Raw genomic sequence first — 15,278 nt, forward strand, 5'->3', positions numbered from 1 at the left:
TTCAACATACAGTAATTGCATATTTTTGGTTGGGTGAACAGCAGTGGCAGAGGAAAAGGCATGTAAATTAGAGTAGCTTTATTTGATGAAGGGCTTTTACTGTAAAGTTGCTGCAGAAACTGTTTTATTTTGCTGCATACTGTCTTCATAAACAGAAAACGGGTGCATGCAGATAGTATTCGAAAGGCTGATAGTGACTTACCTCAAAATTCGATATCAGATCTTTTGCTTCAGTACTTACCAACGAATTCCAGTATGCCTAGTTGCTTGTTATGTGCGTTGTGAGATGACTGATATGTTTCTCTCTCTCGTGCAGATTGCAACACAGAAGGCAGTAGTGTCGATGTGGACACGGGGCTGTGTGGAGAGGGCCAACCAGACTTTAGGTCCATTCTGAGCTATGGCGTGCAAGAACCGTGAGTGAAACTGTCTGCTCCTTCATGGTTTCTTAAATGTCTAATATTTGCTACAACACATGAGTTTGAATTCTCTGCTGCTGGTTGTCTTTAGGAGGAAGTTCTCCGACAGCATAATGGAGATGCTGGTTGTTTGCGCCACCACTGTCCACAGGGTGGGACTGCAGACAGCACCCAATGAGCTGTGCCCACGTGTACCCCTCATGGCTTGGAACACATGTGCCTTCACTATTCAGGCCATAGGTACAGTAAGTTTTGGCTCATTGTGTCATTCTGCCATCTTTTCATGTTTTTGCAACTCTGACAATATGTTTGCATGTCTTCACAGAGAACATATTGCAGGAAGAGGACAAGCCGCTCTTTGGGTCGTTACAAAACAGACAGGTTAGATGCCAAATGACTTGTTAACAGCTGTCATATAATGCATGTTAAGTGTAATGGTTTAACTTGGTCAGACATCAGTTTTTGAAATGCTTCTCTACTTTAGCTTGCAGGTCTGAAGGCTATTGTTCAGTTTGCAGCAGCTCAGAGACTTAAGAGCTCACAGGCTGTCATTCAGAGGCACTTCACCGACATGTTGGGGGGTATGTGGACCTTTAAGAATACATATATTCATGTGTTGGATGTAATTGCATGGCTTTCTTATGTGAAAAACCTATTGTGTTTTCCTCTATTAATGAAATGTGCTTTTTACTGTGCCTTGCTGTCCACTGATCTTGTGATCATAACTGTGACGTCTTTTCCCAGTCTTGCTACCAGTCATGGGCAGAAAAAACAGCCCCTCTATTCTGGAGGTGGACTTCTTCCATCTTCTGGTAGGTTTCACCTAAAGAGAACAACTGTGTTGAGAATAATGGGCCTATTGATGATTACATTCATGCACTCATGCTCTCATAATGAAACATGATGATAGAGTTTTATATTTTACTATAATTCACATTTAAGTTTCTCCTAATTTAAGTACTTGTATTTATTAACATACTCGAATTTGTTTTGTTAATGATGTGTGTGTTCTTGTGTGTTTTGTCAGGTGGGGTTGGTGTTGTCAGTACCTGCACTATATCAGGAGGAGGCTGTAGACTTACAGCCATCTGCTGTCAGCTCTGCCTACAACCACCTGCACATCATGCATCTTGTCACCATGGCCCACGTGCTGCAGGTCCTCCTTTCCTCTACAGGTACAAACAGCAAAACGTACATACTGGTTTGCATACTGAGTTACCTCAGAACGCTGTACAATTATAAGGATGATTTCATAATGGTGTCATTTTACCTAGATTTCCCTGCAGTAGCTGGAGAGGAGACAGAGGAGGCGAAAGCAGCAGCAGAGCTGTACACGACAGTGTCACAACACACTGAAAGGTACAAGGGTTTCTTATCATCCTGTAGTTCATCAGGCAAAATACATGACCGGATTTTTTTGTTTGACATATGTATGTTGTTAAAAAAGGATAAGTGCATTAGCTGTGAATTAGCTGAATTGCTTGTAGTGTTTTTATTTCAGTAATGCTTTATTAGGATAGTGGCAAACCCTCCCTACTGAATGACAAAAAACAGTTTCTGTCAGCAGCATTTGCAGCAACATGCAACAACAACCATCAAGAGCTACAACAATCATGGCAGGGAATTCATTTCCTGGCTATATAATTGTCAGCGTTATGCATAGATGTGCAGTTCTCGTGAGCTCCAAACCCTGAATAGAATATGAACTAAACTGAAACATTATGTATTCTGATACCTTGATTATTGAATTTAAAAGATAGAAATGTGAGCCAAAATTGTTGCCTCCTACAGATGTATAAATATATTGAATGAATTTCTTTTTTCCTTATTGGAGTGAAAGTTCAAACTCAGAATTTATGTTGTGAAAAAACAAATGAAAAGGGACTGTAGTAAACTGTGTCCAAAGATTTTGCAATGTCCATTAAGAATCTGTCAGTACATGGATGTAATTCTTACCACTGTTAGTACAGAATCCCAGCAAACGTTTTTCTGCTTCGGGACATGAACGTCTCAGTGGTGCTATCATATCTGTCATGCTGCTGCTAAAATTGAGTAGCTGGAAATGTAAGCTTCATGGTGACAAGCCTGTGTTTTTTTGTTTTGTTTTTTTCTGATTATTATTTTTGGCTTTTATTAGACAGGACAGATTTAAGCGTGAAGGGGAGAGAGAGGGGGTGACGTGCAGCAAAGGGCCGCAGGCTGGAATTTAATCCACGGCCGCTGTGGCAAGGACAATGCCTTTGTACATGGGATGCCCACTCTGACGACTGAGCTACTCAGCGCCCTGGCAAATGGCCTGTTTTTTTTAGCTGTGACCAGCAGCTCTATAGGTTGCTCTGTCGAACAGTCGGTTGTTCAGTCCACAAAAATTTCCCCACCCTTTGGCGGCCACAGTTTATGCCCTAGGAGGCTTAAATTTGGCATGGAGGTCAAGTGTGTGTGAGTGAAGGTATCTGTTTTCATGCCAATCGGCAGTAAGGGGCTGGGGGGCAAGTGTAAAAGTGGCTTGTAACGAAAAGGCTCATAACGTGACCAGACTTTGTAGACAGATGCACACACACACACACACACACACACAGATACATAGACAGACAGGCAAACACATACACACACACACCGGTTTACCACATCCCCTTTCATAGCTCATGAACTGGTTGTGGTAGGGAGGCATTGTTGTACTAGTGACAAGTGTTTGTGAGGTTGTATGTTATGTGGTGGCTATTGCCACTTTGCGCTGGTTTCCACAGAGTTTTGTTTAAATTTGCATTTCTACCAATCCACATTTATTTGTAAACTCAGTTTAACTGTTCCTCTTCCATTTAATAACAAGAAAATTGTTCTTTTAGGGATCTTTTGTTGATGTCAGACACTTCAAACTAAATGACAGCAGGATATGCATTTATTATTTGTCTTTATTCAGACTTTAAATGGCAGCTCTTGACGATAAAACTTTTTTAAATTGCCATTTTTAGGGTTGTCCTTCCGGGGTTGAAACCACACACATATACTGCATGTCAGCTTTAACCTACAGAAGTTCACCATCCAGGCCTCTCTGTGAACACAGTCTACAGACATTTTCACTGAGTGTGGGGAAAGTTTGACATAGCAAGCACAGCAGAACAGTTATTTTTTATTAGCATGCTTCATAATCAAACTTGACAGGAATCAACCTCGCCTGTTTGTAATGGAAACAAATGTCCTCTCAGAAGAGCTTCTTGTTTCCTGTTGTCAGGGCCCTGTTCATGCTGCATGCTCAGAGATGGACTCGCTAATGTGGACTGCCTTCAGCTTGTTTGACAGATTGTTCTGTGTTTCGCTCGTCAGGCTGACTCCAGATGTGTCCGGCAGCTCTGTGGCAGAAAGAGTGAAGAGAGGAATCGAACCTTTCCTGCGCTGCGCTGCTCTCTTTTTCAATTGCCTTACAGGAGTACCTCCTCCAGAGGAGCTTTTTAATACTGCTGGTCAGTGAAGTATAATATCATTACAACATACTGAATATGAGGATTTAATGAATGAATTAATTCAAGCTAACATTTTGGGTCTCTGCAGTTACCTCTCAAGGACAGATGGAGGCGCTCTGCAGCTATTTGGCCGTACCCTCCAATGTGTTCCAGCTCTTCCAGGAGCACAGAGACACTTTTACTCCACTGCTGCAGAGGTAGGTGATGAACATTTAGTCAAGCTCAGTGTGTTTGATTAGAGGTGAGCAGTTTATATATAAATATATTTATTTTTTACTTCCTTAGGTGGTGTGGGAGCCCAGCTGTTACCAAAGTCCTAAAAGGCAAAACCCAGACAGTCAGGTAGGCTTTGGCCTTTGTATTCCTTCAGTGCAATTTTATTTTCTAATAAAACATCTCCTAATAATTGATCAATTACCTCTTCAGATATCCCAGAAGAAGGAATCGTTTAATTGATCTTCCTGAGGATTACAGTTCTCTCCTCAATCAAGCCAGCCATTTCCAGTAAGTGGGAGACTGAAGTCCCTTCAGTCAACACCAGACAGTGTAAACTCTGCTCAAGATGTTAAAACCCACTTAACTGCTCTGTGCTTTGTCCTCAGGTGCCCCAAATCTACGGATGATGACAGGAAGCATCCGACCCTGTGCCTGTTTTGTGGGGCCATGCTGTGCTCTCAGAGCTCCTGCTGTCTCAGCCAGCTGGATGGGGAAGATGTGGGAGCGTGCACCGCCCACGCTGCTACCTGTGGTGCTGGAGTAGGCATGTTCCTCAGGTGGGTCAATTCAAGTCCTTACAGGGAGCAAGAGAATTAATGTAATGCTGTGGCTTAAGGTATTTTATTGTTGGGTTGTCTGTCCTTCCAATATCTCAGAGATACCTTGCAGGAATTTCTTCAGATTTGGCAAAAACGTCCACTTGAACTCAAAATTTTAGTGGTCAAAGGTCATACCCAAAAGGTTAAAATTCAACTTTACCGTTACATCATAATGCTTTGCAATAACACTTCTGACCGTTATTTAATGCCATAAGAGAGAGGGGGGACATTTGGTAGCACACTGAATTGGTGACACTAATCCTGGTCGCCCACCATAGTCTCTAAATGAAGACTGCATGTTTCTCACTGTAAATTAGTCACTGGAGACATTCATGTCAATATAGTGGTAACTTCCACTACATATATTAGTCTGGACAGACATGGATGAAAACTGTAACTGCAACATGACTGTTTGGCAGAAGCATAAAACTGTGTGGTGGAAATTCTGGTACAGCTCTAAAACTTGATGTTTGACTGCATTTTTTTTCTTCAAATTGTATTCTTTCCTGCTTGAAATGTTCAATGTAAATAAAGTTTGACTTTCATGTTGACAGGATAAGAGAGTGTGAAATTGTCCTCATGGCCAGTAAGACTCGAGGAAGCACATACCCTGCTCCTTACCTGGACGATTATGGGGAGACTGATCCTCACCTCGGGTAAGAATCATAGCTTCTTCTCCAGGTGCTGGCTGTTATTACTTCTGCTTAGAATTGCAAATGTAGACATGTCGATTATTGCCTCCTACAGGCGCCACTGCAATTTAAACACCTCCACCACCTGCAGACAATTATATACAGAACTGCAAGTCTGACACTCATTGTGTTTCAAACCTGCTGTTGGATAATATTTGCTGAGCCTGGTGCTTTTCATCACTGAGACCATGTGTCTGTGTTTGAAAAGACATGGAGCGTGTCACACTACGTATTTCTTGCATGATGCACTAATTTCAACAGGGTAGTCTTGTCTCAAATCGCACACTGCCATATGCAGTTATCAGGAGTGATGATGTTTTTTTTGTTTTGTTTTGTTTTTTTAATCACCTCTTCTTCTTGTTTGTCATCTTTTTAACAATGTATTGCAAAGAGACAGTGGAGCATTATCGCCAACACTTGACTGCGATCTCCGCCCACACATAAACCAAACATACACCACAGTGTCAGTGCTGATTTAAAATGTGCCGCCACAGCTGAAGCAAATTAGCTAGCTATTGAATTAGCACTCACATTATTGTTGCAGGTCCAAATCATTACAGACCCAACAAAGATTACTGATGGCTTCTACAACAGTGTTGGTACTCATCTGTATAATGCGGTGGTGTTCACTGTAGCCAGGTCCAGGACCATACTGACGTTTTGGTCATGGACTTTCCACGTCCACATACGATGTGCAAAGTACCCTGTTACATTCATTGTCTTCTTTCAAGATACACTTCCGTTGTCACAGGAAATTAACGTTAATAACGTTGACATACAGTCTCTTTCAAAATAAATGCACTACATCGGTACAACACCTTGAATTACAAACACACATGGTTGAGTTTAGGAAAAAAGAACAGGGTTTGACTTTAGAATTTTACGGGACGCTAACACCGCTCTCTCGGGTGAAGGCGGTGTTTGTTGGAGCCATCCACCACCCTTCCTGTCCGCTCCAGTTGGACTTTTGCCAACTTATCTTTTGGTCTTGTCCCACTGCGTTTCCCCTTGACACCGCCAGGTGCCGTTAAACTATAATGGCACCTTCCCGCGTATCATGCCAATGTTAAAGGACGTCTTTTTTCGTTGGTTTCTGACACCGCAAGTTACTGGCCAAGCGCCAGATTTCGACGGCTTCGAAGTGAGACCGGGCTCCCAGCTCAGGCTCCTTGTTGTCCCTAGCCACCTGTTAAAATTTGAGAAGTTTGTGACCTAGCTTCCGCTACATCACAAAGATGGCGATGGTTGAGGATGAGAAGTGTTCCACACTCCACACTTGTGGAGCGTTTTGAGTGCACCAGTAGTATACTACATTTTCTCATACTTGGTAGTGTGAACGCATTTGGCGCACTTGTGCACTCAAAATATAAAGTGTTTCATACAGAAGTATGCGATTTGATAAACAATGTTTGATTTCCAAATTGGGAACAGGATTACATCACTTTTTTCATTGTATTAAATGGACTGTGCACCTAAAAATCAAAATCATATTTTACCTCTTACCTGTAGTGCTATTTATCAGTCTCAAGTGTTTTGGTGTGAATTGCAGAGTGTTAAAGATATTAGATGTATATGTGTGATATAGATGTGTAATTATTTAATAAAGTAGTATTTTTCATTTTGGAGTGACTGGCCCTTTAAGTGAAGTTTTAGTGTATAAGAACACTGCACAAATCACGCTGTCCTTTTTTGAAAAAGTGTTCCAGTAGAATCTTTAAATTAAAATTATTCGGCAATGCCATCACTGGAAAAAAATAACTACTGATCATAAGAATTATTACTGCTTCTATCAGCAGCCGTGTCCATGAAGTACATTATTTTGTTGTATCAAATGTATTTTGTGTTTCTTTGATGAACCCTTGAATAAATCAAGCCATCTGTCTTTTCATTTCTAGAAGGGGCAATCCATTGCACCTTTGCCCAGAGCGCTACAGGAAGCTGAACCAGCTGTGGCAGCAGCACTGCATCCTGGAAGAAATCGCCCGCAGCCTAGAGGTGGTCAACGTTATGTTTGCCTTTGAGTGGCAGATGTTGTGATGATTGCTCCAGCTGTGGCGGCCGGGAAGTAAAGAGCACAGCCATAGAGCACAATCTGCTCCGATGCTCCTAAGGCACACACACACACACACACTCACACTCACACACATACGTAAACAAACAAACAGAAATCACTCCTATAATCAAAGGAGGCCCGAGCAGCCGGTCCCTCCCTGATGAAACCCCTGCTGGAGTCTAGAGAGGTGGGACAGTCAAAAGAGGAGGAACAGTGGAGGGGGATGAGTAATGAGCAAACCCAAGTCGCCTTGTTTTAATTTGATTGTCTGCTGTGAGAATGAGTTTCTGCTAGAATATTATTTGCAAATAGGCTCATTCAAATAAAGACGAACATCCGATACACGCTAACATCTTTCAGATATCAGTTTATATATTTAATTTCTCTCCTCAGTCATGCTGTGAATTTTCTGCATTCTCTTTTGGTGTTACAAATTATGATTTGTCATAAGTTATAATGGTTGAATTATGCTGTTTATGGAGGGTACATTAATTGGGAAATGTTTAGGCATGCTCAGAGATCTCACAGGTTTTTGCTAAATTATGGCGCCACATGCCACTGTCACCTTTACTCACATATAGGCGCATATGTAATGGATAAAACATTTATCGAATCTACATTATTTTCAAAGTGGTATTAAAACAAACTCAGCGTTCTGGGAGAACTATACAGTAACCTGCTTTCCTCATTTCCTGATATAGATGCATTTAATGAGAATAAGCAGACATTTTGACTCAGAATATTTCAGCCACATTTTGATATTTATGGTTACAAGTCCTCACTGACCTGCTATCATACTATATGCTATTATCAGATGCCCTTTTACGAAAACAAACTATTAGGCCAAAGTAATGAAGACTATCAGATATCCACTGTGTGTTTGTAATTATTAGTATTTATTGCGGGGACCGTTGCTCGGCTGTTAACAACCACCACTTAACACAATTTGAATTTACGCAAAAAAATGAAATCAATATTCTATTTAAGAAGGAAATGTACTTTTTATTGAAAAAATCCAATGTAGTATATGATATCTTTTCAGTTTCAATTCAATATTGCTCAGCCTTTTCAGGAAACTGTGTGAATATAAAATGTCCTCCTTTTTGTGTTGTTTGACAGTACATAACTTCCAGGCTACAGAAATAAAGACACTAGCCTCTATACAGATGAACTGCTCCTGTGCCCTGAATCACTCTGAGTACATTAGTGTATATAATATCTAATGTTATATGGGATTAGATTTGTTTCATGATGATGGAATAAAATTCTCCTCTCATTGCTCACCCATAGAATAAATTAATTTTCCATCGTCAATATTGTGTCATCGATCAAATGAGAGCCCTGGATGAGGCAAGAAGTAGACAGTATTCTCTTATTTCACAAGTCTGATACTGCGTTGTAATTTATTATCATCTTACAGCTAGAATTAAAGCTAAATGAACCCACACTTTATCATTTAGCAACCTCCATGTCTTTATTTCCCCAACTGGGATCGTTCACCCCCAAATCAAAAACACATATTTTCCCTCTTACCTGTAGTATAGTTAATCTCTCTCGATTGTTTTGGTGTGAGTTGCACAGTGTTAGAGATATCGGCAGTAGAGATGTCTGCCTTCTCTCAAATACACTGGAACTTTCATTTACCACACTACACCCACTAAACGTATCACAGCACAAAAGGAAGTGTGCATCGACTCTTGGACGTGAGGCTTGTGTCTGAGCCGTGATATTAGTTAGCTCAGTGGTGCTAGGTGAGCTAACAGTAAGTGCATGCTTTCCTCTGCAAGATGATACAGTGGGTAGGTGTATGACAGTAGTAAGAAAATAGTTCCCACATAAAACTGCTCAAAACAAGGTCTGTGGATCATCTTGAGTAACCTGGTCACGATTTCCTGAAAGAGACATTGCTGTTGAGGCTTTGAAATGTATTTCTTTGGCGCTTTGAGCACCACAAGCCAAGTGCCATTTATTTCCATTATATTGGATATACATCTCTACGGCTGATATCTCCAACACTCTGCAACTCACATTCAAACAATCTAGATTGATAGATAGCACTACAGGTAAGAGGAAAAAAATATGGATTTTGGGGTGAACCGTCCCTTGTAATCATTCAAACAAAGTAAGTACATAGCAGCCTAGCTTGCAATGTGCTGGATTGGAGCCCTTACAAAACAATCACAAACAATAAAAGTCAACCGTCACTAGCTCAAGTGTTCTTTGTCCAGCTTTTGGTAACTCATCCCAGTGAAAATGACTGAGGTGTTATAATAAGACCGTGGTGACTTTCCTGAGGCACATGAGTCATTGTACTGATGGCTTAAACGTTCTAAGAATGGATGATGTGTTATTATGAGTTATCAATCAGATTTCTGTATGGTTTTTTGCTTTTAACTAAAGAACATACTCGGTTTTTCACATTGCTTACTACCCTTGGTAAAACCTTGTTTGCTTAAAAGCACATAAAGGATCCAAAAATGTTACTATTGATCTAAACACCCTGAACTAATGTAGAATTCATCTTCTTCTTATACTGCATACCTGCCTATTTAACTTGAGGCCATATCACCCTGCACCTAGATTTGTGTAATTTATATATCCTTTAAATTGTTGCTGTACTAGTTGCATTGCATTTTCTATCGTACTTTGAGGCAAAAAAATGCAGGCTTCAACTTCTCATCATCACTAATTTGTCTACATCAAACAGTAATATAAAGATAATTTTGACTCCAGTGTTGCAACTGACAGGTGTACAAAACTGTTTTGGACACCTGTTGAAAAACCACAACACACAGGCAACAAATGTTGATTGTAAACAACAGATTACAGTACACATGTACAGAAAATGATGTGTTATTGTGGTGATTTATGTCATGGGTTTTTGGATGTTTGTATCAATGAAAAGGAATATATACGGAAAGATTTTGACTCAGTAATGGTTGTAAAAACAACAAGGCATTATCTGCATTTTTGGAAAAGATCCACCCTGTCATTCTAGAAAATTGATTTTGTATTGCGTGATATTTCCCCTAAATATACTTAGGTTTCCACACACAAACACCTCTGTATATGTATTTCTTAGTTGTAATTGTTCTCCCTTGTCGGTAAAAAGTGTATTGTGAAGAACTCTTTTTACTTCAGCCATCAGGGACGCTGTTCACTGAGGCCTGAGAAAGGTCAACTGGCCTCAGGTGTTTCCTTCGGCGGCACATTGTCCGGCCCATAGTGTGCTTTGGAAGTGGAGGGAACGTTAATGTTGGGGTCTCCATTGTTGGATGTGTCTATCTGGTTGTTCTTCCCAAGGCTCTTGATGATGTTCAGGTTGGTGCGGGCAGTTTCCATGAAGCTGTTCTCCAGCAGCCAGCCGTCAGAGTCAGAGTTGAGGTCACCCTGTCTCAGCACATTTTCCAGAGAAGTCTGGAGGTAACGAACCCCTGTCAACACCGAGAGCTAAAACAAGACACAGATACATATTAATGACAATGTTACATGAAACATGGACACAAATGATGATGCAAGAGGTCAAATAACTAGTTTTGTTTGGTTCCTTTATATGCTTTAATTACCTCCGCCAAAGAGGTTTCTTTGTTGGTTTGTCGGTTTGTCAGCAGGATTACGTAAAACCCATGAAATTTTTGAGTAGATCCAAATCATGGGGTGGATATACAAACTATTTTTCACTTTTGTTAACATTGTGAGATAAGGTGTTTGCCCCTGGTGGAGGTCTGCACTCTCTGAATGCCCTTCTAGTTTTGTTTAAATTTTGTACTAATGCTCTTTAAACTGATATGCAGTTGAGTAAAGGGCAATAAGAGAGTCCAATTTGAGTGCTGCATGGATGGCCAGAGGTAATATGACAGTAGAGATTTACTCAAGGATTAGTACTGCGAGTCTGTGAAGTGTATGTCTAATAACAGTATTAATGCAAATTGAGGTCACACCAATCATGTCCTCCACTAGTGTCTCTATATAGGTATAAATATAAATAAAAAGACCCATTTCTTGTCACTGTGATTAAGTAATGTCTCATATTCAGAAAAGTGTTAAGATAAACGAGAGTTAATAAGAGTTATAAAGTAGAAAAAGGACGCCTATTGCCACAATTGTTGCACCAACACAACTGCAGCTCTTTCTGGAGGATGCTGTCACTTTTAAAGGGTACTGCACTGATGTAGCATTGCACACCGAAAACATTGTTGGGCTCAGAGTGAGCAGCTTAAAAAAGCATCCAAATCGATGCAGCATAACCAGAATAGATGTCTATTTAATTCCATGCTCTTTTCCTCCTTGTCAAATCTGGGGACGCTGAATTTAAAAATTTGGGTCTAAGTTCCAAGTAGTTCTCCTCCAATGCCTGAAGCAAACCTGTAAAATGAGAAGAGTTTCCTTTTAATTTCACTATCAAGACATTATTCTGTTGTCAGCTTGTCTCTCCTCACCTCAAACAGCCAGGTGATGAGGACTGTGAGGCCAATGGACTGCATGATGTGGGTGTAGTACTCCAGCAGCGCCTGGCGACACCCTTTCATCCACAGGTTCAGCATTTCTGTCTGGTGCTCGTAGTTGAAGTGAGCAGAGTTGTTGGTGATCTGCTGCTGGATGCAGGGTCGGGGGGAGTTGATGTTGCAGCAGCTGAAGGGGACTCCGTCCATCAGGTACTTCCCCTCCACGTTACTTTTTAAACGGCTAGAAAGCAAGAAAGAGACGAGAAGATCAAGGTCTGTCTCAATGCTTTTTATGCATCAGTGTGAGAGAGATATAACTAGTGTGTCATTGTTTCGGACGGTGGTAAAATTAATACTTGAAGCAAGTTATACAAGCACATATTTTGAGATACTAGGGGGATGATGGTGTTTTTACGGTTCGCCATCATAAGTGTGAATATATTCTCTATGAAATCAGTGTCCTCATTCTGTAGTTGGACTTACTCCACCACCTCTTTCTGGGACATATCCAGGTAACGGTTGCTGATCCACTGGATTTGAAACCAGTCTTTATACCCATTGTTCCCACAGCACTGGAACTCTATCTGCAGCATGTCCACAGTTCGCTTCAGGAAGCACCGTCCTGGTGTGTCCGTGTCCTTGTAGAACTTGACGGCGTCTGTCAGCCCCAGGTTCAGAGACTCCTCCAGCTCCCCACGCATGCTGTAACACATCAGAGCCCCCACCAGCACACAGAAGGTGAAGAAGAACGTGCATATGATGTAGGGCAGCATGATCAGCTTCCAGCGCAAGAACTTGGTGGTGTCCACGCAGTCGTAGCAGATCTTCCCACCCAGGAAGTTTATGGCACATGCGATGAGGCCCACGGCGATCAGCATGTTGGGCACGTACTGGATGTCCCTCTCAGCCATCAGCTCTCCTCGCTTGTTGATTTCCACCTTGAGGTAGAGCCCCAGGCTGAACAGGATGGCCCCTGTCACCACTGAGATCCAGTTCAGGATCCAGAGCACCTGGGCCAGCTTGTCCCTCTTGGTCTTGGTGAACTTCAGTTTCAAGACTGCCATGGTTTATATCTCCTATGTGTGTTTTCTTTTAAATCCAGGGGGGGATTAAGGGTGGGATACAGGTAGAGGAGGGGAGAGGAACAGGTTATCCTCCAGGGAGTGTGGGGGACCAAGGGGAGGGGGATTGGTTGGACAGTTCTCTGAAGGTCCTCTCATAAGCAGCTTAGCCTGGCAGTCATGATCGATATCTTGTGGACGCTGCATTATGGTTATACTGTAGATGCAGGCAGGTCTGTGAGACAGTGGAGAGAGTATGAAAAATATTCTCACATGATAGCACAGTTCCTTAAATTAGAAAACACTGTTGAGACTAAAACACTTCAGAGACAAAAACACGATCAGTTATATGCAAACAGGAAACAATCTGCATGTGAGACAAACTGATAAAAGTTCAGCAAGATGTGATAGGTTTAAAAAACAGGATTTCCATATAAATGCAGTGATTCTTGCATTTCCATCTAGACAAAGTTCCTAGATATGAAATGTAAGATGTAGCTGACATCATGAAACAGAATCAGAGAAGTCCACTGTACCTACCTTATCCTGGTCAGCATTCACCTTCAGCATCTGACATCATTCTCCCCTCATTTTCAGTTTGTTTCCCTTTCCTTACATCCTCAGATTTAGTCCTGAGAGAGGCAAGTGGTCGTAGTGACACAGATATTATAGAGAGATCCACCGCAGCATCAGAGCGAGACTCGTAGCCAAGTCCTGACCCTCCTCCTAATCCCCTTTAATCATTAATCAGCCCTGGGCCCAAGAGGGATTTGGACCCACCTTCTGCCACCTACGCAAATCTGACTGTCCCGGCGCTGTGAGAGTAATGCATGACGGCCATTGTGTGGGCGTGTTTGTGTGTGTTTTCATTTAGTAGTAAAAATGTGCAGACATCCAACTGGACATTATGAAAAGGGATATTGTATAGTTAGTCTGCAGCATCTACAGCATCACCATAAGTACACATTTTATTAAGTCAGCTTGTATTGACAACTAAAAAATATTTACACAAAGAATTCAGATACATTATTAATTCATCTTAATTATTATAAGTAATAATACTTTAGCATGTGCTGCCACCACACATGATCTAGAGAAGTAAATTAAGGCCATAGGATGTAGTGGTTATTCTTGGACCTATATTACCACTATGGTGGCGGAGCAAAAATATGACTAATGACACATCCAAAAAATTCAGTGTCCACAGAAAAAAATTCCAGAAAAATGACTCAGTATTTATTATAAACAAAAAAATTTTTTTAAAAAAAATGTACGTCCATAAATTTAAGTCTAAATAAGGATTCTAAAGATAAGCTAAGGCAAGGTAAGGACAGTGTCAGCATTTGACCCTGAGGATGTGAGGTCAAAGTCTTTCCTTCCCACTCTGGCCACACCCTCGAGGCAGGCTCCCTCTACTTTATACTCAGCCATCCACAACCACTAGATGGGGTCAGCTCAGGAAACAGAATTGGATAAGAGTTTGCCAACAATAATTTTGTCTCCTACACAGGATAACTACATCATTGACACAATCAGTGGCACTGCCAATAGAGGCCATGTGCCCCCAACACAATTGCTGCCCCACCCTGGGAGGCTGACATTACTGTCTTTAAGAGGCTGTGGCGAGCTCATTTTGGCATGAAGATATATGGTATCTTATGAAACTAGACAACCTCAGGTATTCCTTGGTACCAACCATGTCAACACAGCTTGTTGGTAAGGAGGCTAAATAACACCCCATATTTAGGCTAAATTTTGGTGAGGAAACAACTGGCATGGCCCAAAGGGGCCCCTTAAACTCTCACCTCAAGATATCTGAATGAAATTCAATGGGTACCAACGAGTGTCCCCTAAACTGAAGAAGGCTTGTTCCTCACAATCGACGTACTCCTTAAAATTAAAGTTGTATATTTGTTTTACTATTATTTGTTATTTATTATTTCAGGTCGGCCAAGTCAGTGATCTCTTAAGTCCCCTCTTACACCTAACTTTTATTGGAGAACCGTTCCGATTTTACTTGAGTTTTCAGTTAATTTACACTGTCTTTTATTTCCTCAGTCTTTATACACTAAAGTGTTTTCATCAGTGCTTTAAAAGGTTGTTGTTTTCATATCTATATGAATGTATAAATAAAGATTATTATATCATTATTTTCAACTAGCCTAGATATGTCAACAGCATAATCAATCCCTGACATTTAGTTTTGGCTTTTGTTTTTAGTGTTTCAATCCAAGTTTTTTTTTTTTTTTTGTGGCCCCATCTGGCCACCAATTTGGATGAAAGAAAAAAAATAACACTGCTGCTGCACTTCTCTCTACTGGTGGTAGTAGAG

At 41.1% G+C, this 15,278-nt stretch overlaps 2 protein-coding genes across 3 annotated transcripts in view; one reads left to right on the plus strand and one right to left on the minus strand.

The window, feature by feature from the left end:
- Nucleotides 1-8,607, plus strand: part of ubr1 (ubiquitin protein ligase E3 component n-recognin 1) — a 24,221-nt gene extending 15,614 nt beyond the window's left edge. Inside the window, exons 34-47 of the mRNA XM_050062560.1 lie at nucleotides 317-416; nucleotides 511-659; nucleotides 745-800; nucleotides 904-1,000; nucleotides 1,164-1,231; nucleotides 1,447-1,594; nucleotides 1,694-1,778; nucleotides 3,744-3,880; nucleotides 3,969-4,077; nucleotides 4,166-4,222; nucleotides 4,307-4,384; nucleotides 4,483-4,653; nucleotides 5,250-5,351; nucleotides 7,283-8,607. Coding sequence (XP_049918517.1) covers nucleotides 317-416; nucleotides 511-659; nucleotides 745-800; nucleotides 904-1,000; nucleotides 1,164-1,231; nucleotides 1,447-1,594; nucleotides 1,694-1,778; nucleotides 3,744-3,880; nucleotides 3,969-4,077; nucleotides 4,166-4,222; nucleotides 4,307-4,384; nucleotides 4,483-4,653; nucleotides 5,250-5,351; nucleotides 7,283-7,424 — 1,499 coding nt within the window. The 3' untranslated portion in view covers nucleotides 7,425-8,607. The remainder of the gene's footprint in view (nucleotides 1-316; nucleotides 417-510; nucleotides 660-744; nucleotides 801-903; nucleotides 1,001-1,163; nucleotides 1,232-1,446; nucleotides 1,595-1,693; nucleotides 1,779-3,743; nucleotides 3,881-3,968; nucleotides 4,078-4,165; nucleotides 4,223-4,306; nucleotides 4,385-4,482; nucleotides 4,654-5,249; nucleotides 5,352-7,282) is intronic.
- Nucleotides 8,608-9,434: 827 nt separating this feature from the next.
- Nucleotides 9,435-15,169, minus strand: prph2la (peripherin 2-like a). Of its 2 annotated transcripts, none has more exons than XM_050062564.1 (4): nucleotides 13,487-15,169; nucleotides 12,369-13,181; nucleotides 11,880-12,126; nucleotides 9,435-10,890 (listed from the first exon to the last, which is right to left on the minus strand). In XM_050062564.1, the coding sequence occupies exons 2-4, from the start codon at nucleotides 12,947-12,949 to the stop codon at nucleotides 10,618-10,620; spliced, it is 1,101 nt and encodes a 366-aa protein (XP_049918521.1). In that variant the 5' UTR covers nucleotides 12,950-13,181; nucleotides 13,487-15,169; the 3' UTR covers nucleotides 9,435-10,617. The 2 variants fall into 2 exon arrangements, with proteins under 2 accessions (XP_049918521.1, XP_049918522.1); XM_050062565.1 differs by having other exon boundaries at nucleotides 13,483-15,169.
- Between the last annotated feature and the right edge of the window lie 109 nt (nucleotides 15,170-15,278).

The sequence above is a fragment of the Epinephelus moara genome, chromosome 14 (assembly GCF_006386435.1).
Source record: "Epinephelus moara isolate mb chromosome 14, YSFRI_EMoa_1.0, whole genome shotgun sequence".
In the NCBI taxonomy this organism is placed as follows: Eukaryota; Metazoa; Chordata; class Actinopteri; order Perciformes; family Serranidae; genus Epinephelus; species Epinephelus moara.

Bases quoted from the DNA above. Each gene is read 5' to 3' on its own strand.
- prph2la (XM_050062564.1), bottom strand. From the start codon at position 12,949: ATGGCAGTCTTGAAACTGAAGTTCACCAAGACCAAGAGGGACAAGCTG. The intron at 12,127-12,368 runs GTAAGTCCAACT...CTTGCTTTCTAG, and splicing joins TCCCAGAAAGAGGTGGTGGA to CCGTTTAAAAAGTAACGTGG. The intron at 10,891-11,879 runs GTGAGGAGAGAC...GTCTTGTTTTAG, and splicing joins TCATCACCTGGCTGTTTGAG to CTCTCGGTGTTGACAGGGGT.